This window comes from Arctopsyche grandis, chromosome 4 (assembly GCF_051622035.1).
Source record: "Arctopsyche grandis isolate Sample6627 chromosome 4, ASM5162203v2, whole genome shotgun sequence".
Taxonomy (NCBI): domain Eukaryota; kingdom Metazoa; phylum Arthropoda; class Insecta; order Trichoptera; family Hydropsychidae; genus Arctopsyche; species Arctopsyche grandis.
The window spans coordinates 31,985,824-32,001,503 of NC_135358.1; the positions used below are offsets into that span (position 1 = coordinate 31,985,824).

The window sequence follows — 15,680 nt, forward strand, 5'->3', positions numbered from 1 at the left end:
ATAAGTAGACATATTACTCAAATTATTTTTTCAATTTAATTTTGTCATAAATTTTTTTTTAAAATTAATCAAATTATAAAATTGCTCGAAAATAATATTCTATTTAGTAAATATTAGAAATAAAAAAAAGATTAAGGAACATTGATGATGGGCTGGAGACGCATCGATACTGGCGTTTGAGGTACGCGCGACAAAGTTTTTTTTGAAAAAACATCCCATGTGAAATTTTTTTAATGTAAAATTATTCCGTTTATATGATAAGGTGAATAAAAAATAAATAAACTGCTGAAGCAATGTTCAAATTTAAGAAAAACCTTAGAAAATCAATGAAAATTACGATAATGCAAGTAATTTTTTTAAAATTTTAACGTAATTTTTTTTTTAATTAATAATAATAATTATAATTATAACTTTTTTATTCCAGACGATAGGAAGAATAGTGCAATCCCCATCGTCCACATAATAAATAATATATTGATAATAAATACAATAGTATTGAATAATGATAAAAAATAAATAAATATATAAATAATAATAATAAATAATAATACTAATAATAAATAACAATAATAAGAATTATAATTAATTAATCAATCAATTAAGCTGTTGCCGAATTCCAAAATTCTATGTTTTCGATGTACCCTAATGCTGTCATATTATTATTTCATAATTTTTGGCAACGTAAGTTGAAACATACATCACATTTGGTTTAGTTTCAAAAAAAATCACGAGAGGCGCCACTCTCTGCTTTACTCAATTCGTGAGCTAAGCAATCAATATTTCAACGACTTCACGAAAAAAGCAAGTATTTTTTTGACGATTTCATGAAATCAGCAATTTTACGAATTTAGTGTAATACATTACATATGTACATACTGGCATCAAATTCGATTGTTATCGCATTGTTTGCACGACCGGGCTATTTCTGTCTGCCGTTACTATTTCGAGCTGTTTGTTTAGTTTCCCTTGTTTTCCACGCTCACGTTTCCCGGGAAATTTCCCCTTTTTTTGCTGGAAAAACTGGCTGCGAAGACATCACGTTTTTCACCGATCGATATCCAAAGCGTGTACACGCGAATATGACGACGAGCCAATTATAATTGACACGTGGCTTATCCGAAAATAGTCTCGGGCCATTTTTATATCGCTAATTTTATAACGCAATGAATGTACCGCACTTTCGGTCAATGCCAACTCGTTTTGTTTACACGTGCGCCTACTGTCATAGAGAGATAAGATTTATATAATCGTTTTCGATTCACAGTTGACAGTTCCAATATCACTAATGCATTAGTACTAGGGCGTCCAATCCCGGGATCCCGGCGTTTTGTGGTACCGTGAATCCCGGTGCTGAAACTAGTCTCAATACCGGGACTACGGTGCTGACAGAAATTTATTTAAAAATATTAATTTTACAAAATAATATGCATCCGCTCTAAAATGTTGTTTTTTATACGGATTTTTGAGAATCAGTTGTGTTTCACACATTCGTCTGAACACGTGTTCTGGACGCATGCACTCTTTGTCGTCAACTTCAACATTATTTTGCCAATGAAAATATTTTTTATTTTTCATTTTTATAAAAAATATTATGAATGATTTCGTGCCGAACAAATATTGTAGCATATTGTATGTATTGAACAATACGGAAAAGAAATTCTATTAAAAATTGACGTAAGAACTCGATGAAACAGGATGTTTTTTATGTTGCAGCGATTTTTTGAAGTTAAAAACTGTATATTAAAGTCATCGATTGATGTGGATTTCATTTGAAGAGAAAGAATTTGAATTGATTCATGATTTAGTGAAAACGCTAGAATCTGTATATTAATTATTGTTTGAGATTGAAGTAAGATTATGTTCGGGATCCAGAATGTTCAAATTAAAATCGTCTCTCTTTTCCTTGTCTCACATTTATTGTACATACTTTAAAATACACTTTCCTTGATTGCTCCATAAGTTGCGGGCCGACGACTGAGTGGGCTCGAGTGACTGATTTCACGTATTTGTCTTTCGAACTGCTCAGTAATGTGAACAGTTCGTCTAAGAGAAATGTCTCGGTTAACCACTTCTACGTGTCTCTAACGTGTCTATACGTATATCCTACGTGTATCTAACTGTGCGTGAGCATTGCAACTTATAGAGCATTACAGTGAATGGAAGGGGAAATAGGTCATAACTAGTCACCGGAGCCTGAGGGGGCCGTGTATTGTTCAAAGGTTGTAAATTCATTGTTAAAGGTTTGTCGAACAATGGATAGCACTGTGACTATCCTACCTCTAGTCATAACAGTTATAAACACAAATCTGTCCAATTATAATAATAATAATTAAATTCAGTACTATTATATAGAATAAAAATAACAAATATAATAGTATCTAAATACATAAATACTGTGTACTGTATTTTTTTCGTTTTATTTTGTTATTTTTACTTGTGTTTTATTATATATTATTATTGCTAATATTTTAAATATATTAGTACTAACGTATATTTTTTAAATAAATACAAAAATATTCAATTGATTTTTTTTTCTTATACATTTTATTTCCCGGTGCTAGCACCGGGATCGGAAATTTCCAGTACCGCAATCCCGGTGCTGAAAAAATACTTGATACTAAGCACCGAGAAGTCACCGGGTTCGATCACGTGAGCTGACTTCGATTGAAAATAATTTATTCCGAGTATAATCTTTAAATCTAATAATGTGTTTCGTTTCATATCCTGTCTAGACTTTCTCCCCTTATAGCCAACTCTGAGGAATACCATCTTTTAACACTACACCACCAACCAATGACTTACAATGAACCAATGAACCAATGAATACACCACCAACGAATGACTTTTTTGCTACCAGGCGTTGCTCAACCCAAATTGTTTGTAATGAGCTATTGATTGCTTAATCACACATATGTATTTCGGCCTAGAAACAAAATAAGATTATTTGAGTTTTATTTTTAACATAAATAGAAATTTGAATAAGAAAAGTCTTAATTGTCTAATTTTATTTTTATTCCTGCCTAAAAAATGATATAAGCTCCATTTTTACTCGTTGTTATTATTATATTTAGACCAAATCTACATATAGTATTTATAAATAAACATATCGCTACCTTGAAACGTTTTTAACGTACATATGTACGTCTAATTTAATATAAATTTCTCCTTCGTATATATTTGGATGTTTTACGTAAAGGCTTATTTATGTAAGATTCTTAAGTACATATACATTTGTAGAGCGAAAACGGGTTTCCTTTATTTTTGTTCGAGATTTTATTTACGACCCTAATTTTCCACTGTTGCTTAATTTGAAGGTGTAACATAGGGGTTCCAAAAAACCGCCCGAAATAAAAAATCGGTTTTCGGTTTTAGGTACATACGTGCCTCAAAAAGGGCTTCCAATTCCTTCGCAGAAAAATCAATTATATTTCGGATATTCCCATGCATTTTGCCATAAAGCGACTACTTTTGTGTTGTTGTCAAGTTACAAGGTTTTGCGATTATAATGTTTTCTATACTTTTATACCTGAACTTGTATAGGTCATTGAAACTACATACTTTCAATAATATTTTATTGGTTTATGACCTGGTCTCAAAGAAACCGCTAAGTGCTGTACCTTTTTTTGTGTTCAAAGATATATACGCCTATTACCTAAGAGAGTTTAGATATACACATTTATTTTGATCTTTCATAGAAATTTAAAATTCATGATTGTTAGTTTTGAGGAAAAAAACATTGATGAAAGAAAACCTTAAAAATCTGGTTGATCGAGCCAAAAAAGCCGGTTTTCGGTTTTTTGAAAAATTGTTAAAAAGCCGGCTTTTCGGTTTCGGTTTAAACCGGCTTGGAAGCCCTAGTGCAGTGGTTCTTAACCTGGGTTCGATCGAACCCCAGGGGTTCGGTGAGTCAGTCTCAGGAGTTCGGTGGAAATTCAGCAGAGTCAGGTTCAACAGCAACTCTTCAGAACAACAACGCTCTCAACGTTTTGGTGTCAACAAATGGTAACGTACCCTGTTATTGCCAAGAAAGCTCTGGACATGTTCATACCGTTTGTTACAACATATCTTTGCGAGCAATCCTTTTCGAGGATGCTGGACATAAAAACGGAGAAAAGGAACAGACTTTGTTGCGAAAATGACACGAGAGTGGTACTTGCCAAGGTTTCTGAACTGGTCTCTGAAAGGCAACAGCAGAAGTCATACTGATTTGCAGTAAATATTCATTATTATGTTTTTGTTTTTGTGTGAAAATCATGTTATAATGGTTTTGTTCTTTGAACACAGTGATGTTGATTCACGGTTCATTTTGTGCACCAGTAAAATATTTATTTATTTATTTATTTATTCTAAATAGACCATTGTGGCATAACAGGAATTCCTAAAGCGCCACAATGGTCAAAAAATATAACAAAAAAAAAATAAAACAAAATAACAATTAAACATAAACATAAATACATCCATACATAAACATAAAAAATAGCATTTAATAATAACAGATAAAGTAAAAATATCAAATAAAATATAGCATAAGGAATGCCTTGCACCTACAGCCAGTTTCAATAAATATGTAAGAAACAACTACAAATACAAAACATCCCTGTAAGGCCCAAATGGAAGAGAGTTAATCAAAATTTCACTCATAAATCACAATCAATCATGAAAACAATGATGAGCGCAGACTACCAGATAAATGGGTTAGAGTAATTTCCGACAATTTACGCTCACTAAGGTGGAAAATATCACATTCAGTCTCGGCAGCAACGATTTCATTAAGAAGTCGAATAGCTCTTGGAATAGGAGCCATTCGAAAAAGAACTGTGCGGGCAGGAGGTACAGCCAGCAAATGATGATGTCTACCACGCACATAGTGATTAGGGACATAAAGATATACCTATGTTTTGAATTTGAAAAAAATCATATTTTATTTTTCCAATTAAGAAGGGTTCGGTGAATGTTCATATGAAACTGGTGCCCTAGTGTAACACTACGTCCTAATCATCCCGTCAGTTGGCAGCAATGCCAATGTTTAGCGTGGCAACCCCAACCCCCCCTCCCAAATAAAATAAGATAATAAGGAAACAATATTTAATAATGAAAATACAAATCGTAATATATAGTTAAAATTATTAAAGGGCGTGATGATAGATGAATAAGTATACATAGACATACGTACATACATAAATGAACACGTACCTGCAATCAGGCCTGGCGAGAAGGGGGGGGGGGAGGGTATGCAAATAACCCGGGGCACGGCTTTTGAAGGGGGCCGGGGCCCCCGCAAAAAATATGTAAATTTTTAGCAAATGTATAAAAGCATTATTTTGAATTTATACTCTTAGGGTTTTTTGGACACTAAGCAAAATGGTATAACTGTTTTCGAGTGACGGATTTTACCTAATTTTTATGGCATAATAAAATTTAGGGACAGATTCGTTCTGGTGTTCAGAATGGTCAGTTCCCTCGTTACAATATCCAAAACATATTAGTAAAACAACCCTTGGTCGATTCAAGCAGGTAACAAGCGGATAGTTAAAAGTACGATATTAGTGCATTTTTACATCGATAATAAATTATCCGTTTGCCTTTCGATTTTAGGAAAATACGTTATTCAAACAAGTTAAAATTTTGCTGTATAATTGCGAACGGTAGACTGGATTTAGAATATTTTAAATCAAAGTTCGTTTTTAAATTAATAATATTTGCCGTTTAAGAAATTAATTATTACTATTCAACTGTTTTCCATGTTGATTATTTTAACCCATAATGAACATGTATCAATCTGAAGTATGTATTTATATGTAAATATATAGAGACATTTTAAAAAGCTCTCACAGAAAAAAATCATCCCATATTCAATACATTATTACCTAATTTTCCATAAATAATATAAGTTGATATTAAACGGTTTTTTATACTATACATATAATGTTATATGTTTAATTTTAATTTCATGTACTAGCTGAACCCCGGCTTGCGTTGTAATGGTAAATAACGCATGAAATTCCCGTTCCCGTTCTCGTTCCGGTTCCTATTTGTCGGAAAAACGCATGCAGCGAACACATTTGAAATTATTGCGATGACATTCATTCCCGTTCCCGGTTTTTCCCGTGTTTTTTTCACATTAATCTTCCCGGACATGCATACAACAAATCCTGAAAGTTCCATCGTAATCGATTAAGTGGTTTAGGAGCCTATTCGAGACACACACAGACATTCATTTTTATATACATACATATGTATATGTAGATGACAGCATTATTTTTTAAAATGAAACTATTTTTTAACGTGTGTATAATACATATGTATGTTTTAATTATTTAATTTTTCATTTTATGTGTTGTTATATTTTATTGTTGTATTTAATTCATTATATTTGTTTCACTGTATTGTATTTATGTATATAAATTAATATGATAATATGATATTTTTATTAATTAGCAACGATTTTAATTGAAATGCCCACATCACTTATTTTTTTTTACATATTTTGAAATTTTTTTGTTTTACTAAAATGGTTCAAGGGAGGGGGTGGCCGATTTTTTTTCTCAGCGGCCTTGCGTAGGACTACCCACACTCGCCCCATTCTGTGAGAACACCAGCGTATCATTTGTTTGGGCACTTACTGAGTCCCGTTAGCCTAATCCGGGGTTTCTATTGTTCACCCACGAATTAACTATTATGGATAATCTCTGCCATGTTCCCACGTTACGATATAAATTAGGTTCTTCCTGTAAAGCCACAATGGTCCAAAACTACTATAAATAAATAAATAACTACATCTTATATAAAAACAATGACTCCATTTAAAATTACTTTAGTAAATTTGTACTTGCGCATATACTTATTTGTATGGACCTACATATCTACGTGTAGCGTTTTTGTCTCACGACTGTTTATTTTCCCTCCACGATTCCCTCTAGTAAAAGAAGTGTAAAATCTCCTCTCGCAAAATATTTTATCTGTGAAAAATTTCAATGTAGTTATCTAAATGTCACTACTGCAATTTCAATATACACTATTTCCTATATATTTAAAATTTGCAAAATAAAATATGTAATTTTCACCTTCATGAGACAAAAAACACGTTACATATGTATCTCAATGATAAGTATAAGTTGTTACAAATTAAAATACTTTGTAAGGGCTTTTCGCTTCTCAAAAAAATCGTTTGTCATTATGTACATAAATTTAAAAGTATATACATACATACGTACATATGTATGTATGTAGAAAAAAGGAAAATTTCGATTATCGGCAATTTGCAATTTTATGTTTTTCAACACGATCGTATAGATTATGTGTGGACTTTCCTTTTACGCCTGAGTGGAATTCGCCAATTTATGTAGATCACATTTGACTGTTACGCGTCGTAGAGCACGTGGAAAACACGTGTTAATGTTGCGCTTACGGCTATTTTGGCGAGGGATCACGTGGCTCGCATGCTTTTCCAACCCCCCATTCAACCCCTAAATATAGCAACTGTGGCACAACCAGTCTATGTAACTCACCTTCCATAGTCGTTTTATAAATAGCCAGGTTTTATTTAGCTATCGAACTGGTCTTGTATAATTGAACATATGCATCAGTGGCGTGCGGTCCATGGATGCGGTGGATGCGGCGCATCCCCTATAACTTTAAAAAGCCAAGAGTATTTTTAATAAATATTTGAATTTCGCTTCGATGTATTCTTAGTGATGTACGTGATTATGATGTAGTATATGATATATATTTCACATATCACGTGTTTTTTGTTACATGATGCATTATATAGGATCTTTTGATAATTTTTATTAAGGATTCGCATAGGCCGCATTCGCATAGGCCGGCCACAGGCGAGTGACGCTGGCGAGTAGACGCTGAGTGAAGTGCGCGCGCGTCATGGATTCGGAGTTCGGACCGATCCCATTTGCGCATGCGCACTATGAGGCTGTCATATTCGCGCGGACGCGTTGACACTTGTTTAACCTCTACGGTGGATTCGGTTTCTCTGTTTGCTTATCTATTGAGTTTCACTTGGAAGCCGCTGTTGATCGATATTTCCGCACGCTACGCCCCAAGTTATTTATCAAAAAGCTAGCCGATTCATTTCTTTAGACGAAGTTAATCATTTATACTGTAAGTTGGTTATTTTTTACTTTTGAATTAAGTTTTCATTTAAATTAGTTTCGTCTAACTTTATTTTTAGTTTACTGTTCCACTACTTACGAGTTTTCATTATTGCCTTTAATATGGATATCGAAAATAACAATGAGAGTGGACTTGTCGTCGAGATCAATAATAATTGCAATTGTTTAATTGAAAATGTGCTGAAAAGAAGATTTGCTTCTCTCCCATTTAATGAAAAGGAGATTATTGTTAAGAGCCCCAAACCCACACCAATATTAAATATTCAGTCTAAAACAAAAACATTTAAAAGGTATTTTAACACAGAAACATACGAAAAAATTTCATGGATTTGTGGATGTGCTCACTTAACGAAATTATTCTGTTGGCCATGTATTTTATTTTCTCAAGAAGTGAATGTCTGGAGTAAATTTGGATTTTCTGACCTAAACAATTTAAGTAAATCGCGCAAGAGACATGAATGTTCTCAAGCTCACATATGTTCTGCTGCTCAATTTAAAAAATTTGGAAAGGGACCTCGTATAGAAAATTTTTTAAGTGCTCAATTTAAAGCAAATATTGAAATGCACAACAAAGAAGTTACTGCAAATAGATACATTTTGTCGAAATTAATAAGCGCGATCTGTTTTTTAGCAAAACAAGAACAACCTTTACGAGGACATTTTGAACACCAGGAATCGGAAAATAGAGGGAATTATATTGAGTTGCTGTATCTGTTGAGTGAATCAGACATAAAATTGAAAACTCATTTAGATAACTCTACGGTGTTTACTGGACTATCGAACCATATACAAAATGACTTGGTATCCGCAATATCAAAAGTCTTGCTAGATGAGATTAAAACTGAAATACGTGCATCAAAATTTGTTTCCATAATTGTGGACGAATCTACAGATATCAGTCGCAAAGCTCAGCTATCTACTATTTTTAGATATGTAGATGAAAACAATGAAATTCAGGAGAGATTTGTTGGATTTGTCGATGTTAGTCCCAATAGAACAGCTAATGCTCTTTTTCAGCACATACGTGAGACCTTGGAAGAATTTGGTTGTTTGGACAAATTAATTGCACAAACGTACGATGGAGCGGCTGTAATGTCCGGGGAGCATAATGGAGTGCAACGAAAAATTCGAGATATTTGTCCTAATTCTTTATTTGTCCATTGTTACGCTCACAGATTGAATTTAGTTTTGTCGCAATCTGTTAAACATATATCCGGATGCAAACGTTTTTTCAGCCGTATGTTGTCATTTTCAACTTTTTTTTGTAAGTCTTCAAGAAGAATTTCCCTTCTCGATTGTCAAATAAAAAAACGATTTCCCACTGCTGCCCCTACACGATGGAACTACAATAGCAAAATTTTAAATATGATATTAGAATATCAAACAGAATTAATGGAAATATTTAATCAAATAATTAATGATGAAGACGAATGGGATACTGATGCTGTCATAAATGCTGAAGTCCTTCATCGTTATTTAAAAGAGTTTGAATTCAATTTCAATTTGCATTTATTTTCTGCAATATTTAATTCGGCAGATTTTTTATTTGAAATTTTACAAAAAAAAACCTTTGACATATCGTATTGCGTAAGTGAAATTAAAAAATTTGTAAAATATTTAGATAACAAAAAAGACGATTTTGATTCATTGTGGAACAAAGTAATAACTAAAAATTTTAATAGAAAAAGAAAATATGCTGAATGTGAAGAAGATGTGAAAACAACGTATAAACTTCACTATTCTGAAATTTTAGAAACTCTTTCAGTAAATACAACCAATCGATTTCGAGATATCGAAAATTTAAAATTTCTCGAATTTTTTGACGTCAAAAAATTTAAAGAATATGAAAATAATTTTCCAGATTTCCTATTTAAATCACTCCACCTAACTTATGGAAAATACTTTGATTTTATGAAATTAAAAAGCGAATTAATTTACATGTACTCAACGCAAGATTTTCATTTGAAATCTATAAATGACGTAAAGGAATTAATTGTGAAAGATGATCTAATAGACGTTTTGGAACAAGTATTTAGTTTAATACAATTAATTTGTACGATACCTTCCACGAGCGCATCGGCTGAACGATCATTTTCGACTATGAAAAGAATTAAAACGTTCACCAGAAGTAGTCAAAGTGAAGAAAGACTCTCTGGTCTTGCTTTAATTGCAATCGAAAAGAAAATAATGTCAAATTTAAAAAACAATAAAAAATTCTATGATGCAGTTATCGATGAATTTTGTAAAAAGGAACGAAGAATAAAATTAAATTTTAAAAAATAAATTGGTCGGTTTTTTTTTTCAAACAAGGGACAGCATCCCTTGTTTGAAAAGTCACCGCCCGCCACTGATATGCATATATGTATGTACATACTCAAAAGTTAATATACATATTAATTTAACAGTTAATATACATTAAGCCAGCAGTTTGGTTTAATGGTAGCGTGTATGTCTAGCACCATGTGATCAGTCGGATTAATTTTCTTTTATTATAAATAAAGCATCCTGTTTGCGACTTGAGTGTTGACTGGCATGCAAGTGATGCGTACGAATCAAACGTGTGGTAAGTATATTTTTATTATTAGAAACCGAAAACCGAAAACCGGTTCAATATCTCGCAGTTTGTACTCACTTATCATGTGCAATTGTCAACGTAAATAGTTCGATAAGAATTTACTCACGTTTCTACTATGTACATTGTTTTCTGCGAAAACGTGACGTTTGAAGACATTGTGTTTTAAGATAAGGTTGATTTTAAACGACAGATGATAAATCTATACACTATTTTCATTTCATTGAACTTTATCCGTTCACTTGTGTTGCTGTCATTTTAATATGAAGCTCAATGTTATTTATTTATTTATTTATTCTAAACAGACCATTGTGGCATAACAGGAATTCCTAAAGCGCCACAATGGTCAAAAAATATAACACAAAAAAAAAACAAAATAACAATTAAACATAAACATAAATACATCCATACATAAACATAAAAAATAGCATTTAATAATAACAGATAAAGTAAAAATATCAAATAAAATATAGCATAAGGAATGCCTTGCACCTACAGCCAGTTGCAATAAATATGTAAGAAACAACTACAAATACAAAACATCCCTGTAAGGCCCAAATGGAAGAGAGTTAATCAAAATTTCACTCATAAATCACAATCAATCATGAAAACAATGATGAGCGCAGACTACCAGATAAATGGGTTAGAGTAATTTCCGACAATTTACGCTCACTATATATTTAATGTTATAGTAAATGGTGTTTGTTTTCCGTAAATAAATACATTTGTGTAACACCTAGTGATGAAAACTAATATATCGATGATGATTCAAAGTGCGATTATATCTTGAAAAAAAATAGCGATCGTTGAAAATATACATTTTTATTCGACTATTTTTGAACCAAATTCAAATTCAAATGCGTTCATACACCTCTATGAAAAAATTAACATAAAAAGTTTTTGGGTTTCTAATTTATGAATGGGGACCAATTTATGCATTTTCAATATTTTTTCTTTGTTTTTTAAAACGTTTTTATTTTTTCCTAATTCCTAATTATCTTATTTTAATGTTAATGTTTATGGCATAAATGTATTTTTTTAGAAATAGTCTGGAAAAATACATTGTCTTTGTTGAATATGACTTTTTGTACACCAGATGACACATTGTTTCGTGGAAAACAAGGATTTTTCCGTATAAAACTTGGTATAGTTAGAATTTTCAGGTATTCAAATACAACCAAAGGCTTTTAAAAATATAAAAAATAGTTACAAATTAGGATATTTTGCTTTTTTGTATGGGAAAAATGTATTTTTTCACAAAGTTGTCTCGAAAATACAGATGATTAAATTTTTAAACTTTTATATAAAATTATCCGTATAAATTAAAATACCTAAATAATAAAACTATCTAAATAAAATTATCCGTATAAAACATAATATGGTTAGAATTTTCAGGTATTTAAACACAGCTACAGACATTGGAGATTATAGACATAATGTAATTGAAAATTAGGAATATTTTGTTCTATTTTTTCCCAAAGTTGCCTCAAAAATACAAAATAATGTTTAATAATATAAAATACCTGTTTTTTTTTATTCTCAAATATTTATTATACTCAAACGTCTTATGCAGTCGAAGAATCTTCATTCTATGCCAACAACATATAAAATTCATATGTACGAATTTACACTGGAGTTTTATCTATGTATTGTATTTTATTTTAAGTTGTTTAAAATTGTATTAAATTTTTTTTATATCAATTGATTTTTCATCAAGCTTAAATATTATAGAAAATAGAAGGATTGTGCAAGGAAATATTGAAACTATAAAATGGCCACGATCTGATCGATTTTCATAAAAGTCATGGAAAGTTCGTCTATTTTACGTAATAGTTTGTCGAAATGATGTTGATTTGTATTTTTAATAATTCTTCAAAGAGTCATGTTTCTTTATTAAGTCAGGGTTTCATCTATTTCCATTTTCTTTCTCCTTTTCCCACTTATTTAACTATTCAATATATGTATATATGTAGATATAGAAAACCGTCAAATGTAATGTTAAAGCTTAATATTAATACCTAATATACTTCCATTATAATAACGACTTTTTTTTTGGTTCAGAGACGAGATATGACTTTTCTTATAGCCCAGTTAACACGAATCTGGTAATAAAAAATTTTGATTGGCTCAAGATTCGGAGATATACATATGTGTTTCTTAAATCGCGCGATTTTTGTATATCTTGGTGTTGTTCGGTCGATGTTTCAAAATCTGTCAATTTCCTGAATATTGGAATCTATAGTCGGGTATTTTATCTTTCATTTGTAATACTTTTCAGCTTTCAAATTCGTTTATTTTATCGAGGTAAGCCAGTTATCAATAGAGTTTTTGTTATTAATCCACAAGAAGAGTCAAAATTGATTTTTCTAAGTGGAATTTTATTTACTTCTCACATAAAGACAATTTAATATATTATCTCTATTAATTTTTCGTGTCGAACAGTGTAATTAGAAAATAAGACGAAAATAATCATAAATTTTTACTCAGAAATAATAGTAGCAATGTTTTTTCGCCGTTGTAATTTTTCCGCATATATTTAAACGCAAGCCCTAGTTGGGAATCACCGTTTTTTGATAAAAAATTCCATTTCCGGCTTTTCAAATTTGATATATGTATATTTTTTTCTAATCTTGATACTGGTATAAGGATTATAGTATTATTTTATAAATTATATTATAATTATAAAATATTATACCGTTATATTATTTTATTATATACATACATATAATAATTATAATATTATCATATATGTACTTTTATATAATTTCGAAAGAGACTTTGTATGTATGTATCTTTGGTTGGGAACTGTTGGGAAAGTTTCGATTCGATTTTTTTTTTCGATTCAAATAAATTTAGTTAAAAAACAAATGAATATTTACTATTAGATTCGCCATGTTTCAGTTGTTTATATACAAATACTGAGCGAAGCCGGGTAAAAGAACTATTATAATATGATTGTTCAAATTGATACATACATATGTACATATGTACATTAAGCCCGAACAATCCCCATATAATATATACATAGATGATACAGATGAATGATATAATAAATAAATATAGTATAATGATATTGTAATAATATATGTACGTATATATATATAATAATAATATTAAATAATAAATAATTAATGAATGTTGTTTTTAAATCAAAAATTCCACTTTGGCCGTAGAATAACATCAATAAATGTGTTTTGCCAGTGATATGGTAGGAAAATTGGACATTGGATACCAATATGCTACTCAAAGTCCAATGTATTCAAAGTAGTATGGAACCTTGTATGCTTGGTATAAAGAGGAAACACAGGAAGTGGAATACGTGGGTGAGAAGTATGACAAGAGTAGTGGATATAGTGGATAGAGTGAAGAGATTGAAATGGCAATGGGTGGGCCACGTGGTTAGAAGAATGGACGGAAGGTGGATAAAAGAAGTGCTAGAATGGTACCCGAGAGAATGCAAAAGGGTAAAAGGAAGACCGCAGGGAAGATGGGTAGACGAAATTAAGAAAACGTGTGGGATGAGATGGATGAGACCTGCGTAAAACAGAGACGAGTTGAAGCGTGGATGGTGAATGGCTGCGAATGATGATGATATACACACATACATATATGTTTTAGAAAAGGTTCGATTTATTAATTAGTCACACATTGCAGTTTAATTGGGTCGATTATGATTAGTTTTGACTGATTGATAAATGAGCCGTTGTATTTGAAACTGAAAGTCCAATTTTCAGTTCTAAAAACGTTATTTCTGTTTGACTTAATACAAATATTGTTATCATATATTTTAATTCGATATGTCCAAAATCTCGGAAAAACACAATAAAAGTATTACAGGCCACCAGAATTTTTGAACTTTGGATTATCTGTCGATTTTTAATACTAAAAACGAAGAAAAAAAATTACGAATATTATGGAATATCAGGCCATTGATTTATTGATTTATTCATTTAAGTTTAAGTTTGGACCATTGTGGCATTACAGGCGTTCGTAATGCACCACAAAATACAGAGAGATGAGATAAATAAAAATATATACATTTATACACAGACAAAAAATACATTTATACATAATTATAAAAAAAACAACAGCATTATAATAATAGCAGATAAAGTAAAAATATCAAATAATAAAATACAAAGTAGGGAATGTTTTAATTATGCCGTTATGTTTGAAAGTGGTGGAAGTCTAATTTTCAGTCCCAAAAACACTATTTCTGTTTTACTTAATTCACAAATTGTTTTTACTTATTTTAATTAGATATTTTCAGGATTTTAGAAAAGCAGAATAAATGTATTACAGACCACCAGTATTTTTAAATATTATTACACGCAAAACACTATACATATCTAATGTTTTGCGAGATGAAGAAAATGAAGAAAAGTGGACTATTTCACATTCAATTGTAACGGTTCATATATAATTTCAATAGCTAGTTAGCATATTAACTCATTGAATGCTGACAACGCCGTACGCCGTTTTGCCGACAAGTCCATGGGCAATAAAAACGCCAATAGGCGTTGTATATTGAGCATGTACAAAGTAAACAAGAATACTACCTGCTAAGCCTTTCCAGGTCGAATTGAAAAAAAAAATGCATTGAATATGGGTCGTATAATCTATTAGGTGATTACTAGTCAAATGTGAACCGGTCACAAGACAACCGGTCGCTCTAGATCGGTCACACGTGATCACCCGTCACACTAAAACTGGTCACACCCTAAAATCGGTCAACCAGTATTCTCGTGACCGATTTTAGGGTGTGACCAGTTTTAGGGTGTGACCAGTTTTCTCGTGACCAGTTTTAGTGTGACGGGTGATCACGTGTGACCGATCTAGAGCGACCGGTTGTCCTGTGACTGGTTTACATTTCTAAGCCCGCTTTACCGTATAATCCGTGCAATCGGGGGCGCTAAGGGTGAAGGCCCCGGGGTGCCGGAGGCATCGAAGGCACTGGGGGCGCCAGAGGCGTCGGTGCCGCT

General features: G+C 31.7%; 3 protein-coding genes across 3 annotated transcripts in view; all 3 read left to right on the forward strand.

The window, feature by feature from the left end:
* Positions 1–15,680, forward strand: part of LOC143910569 (caspase-3-like) — a 427,954-nt gene that overhangs the window by 409,449 nt on the left and 2,825 nt on the right. The window lies entirely within an intron of this gene.
* The window catches only part of LOC143910568 (uncharacterized), a 48,310-nt gene that overhangs the window by 18,773 nt on the left and 13,857 nt on the right, over positions 1–15,680 (forward strand). The window lies entirely within an intron of this gene.
* Positions 7,852–12,151, forward strand: LOC143910819 (zinc finger MYM-type protein 1-like). The gene is made up of 4 exons (XM_077429415.1): positions 7,852–8,115; positions 8,186–9,890; positions 10,628–10,689; positions 12,094–12,151. The coding sequence occupies exons 2-4, from the start codon at positions 8,229–8,231 to the stop codon at positions 12,149–12,151; spliced, it is 1,782 nt and encodes a 593-aa protein (XP_077285541.1). The 5' UTR covers positions 7,852–8,115; positions 8,186–8,228.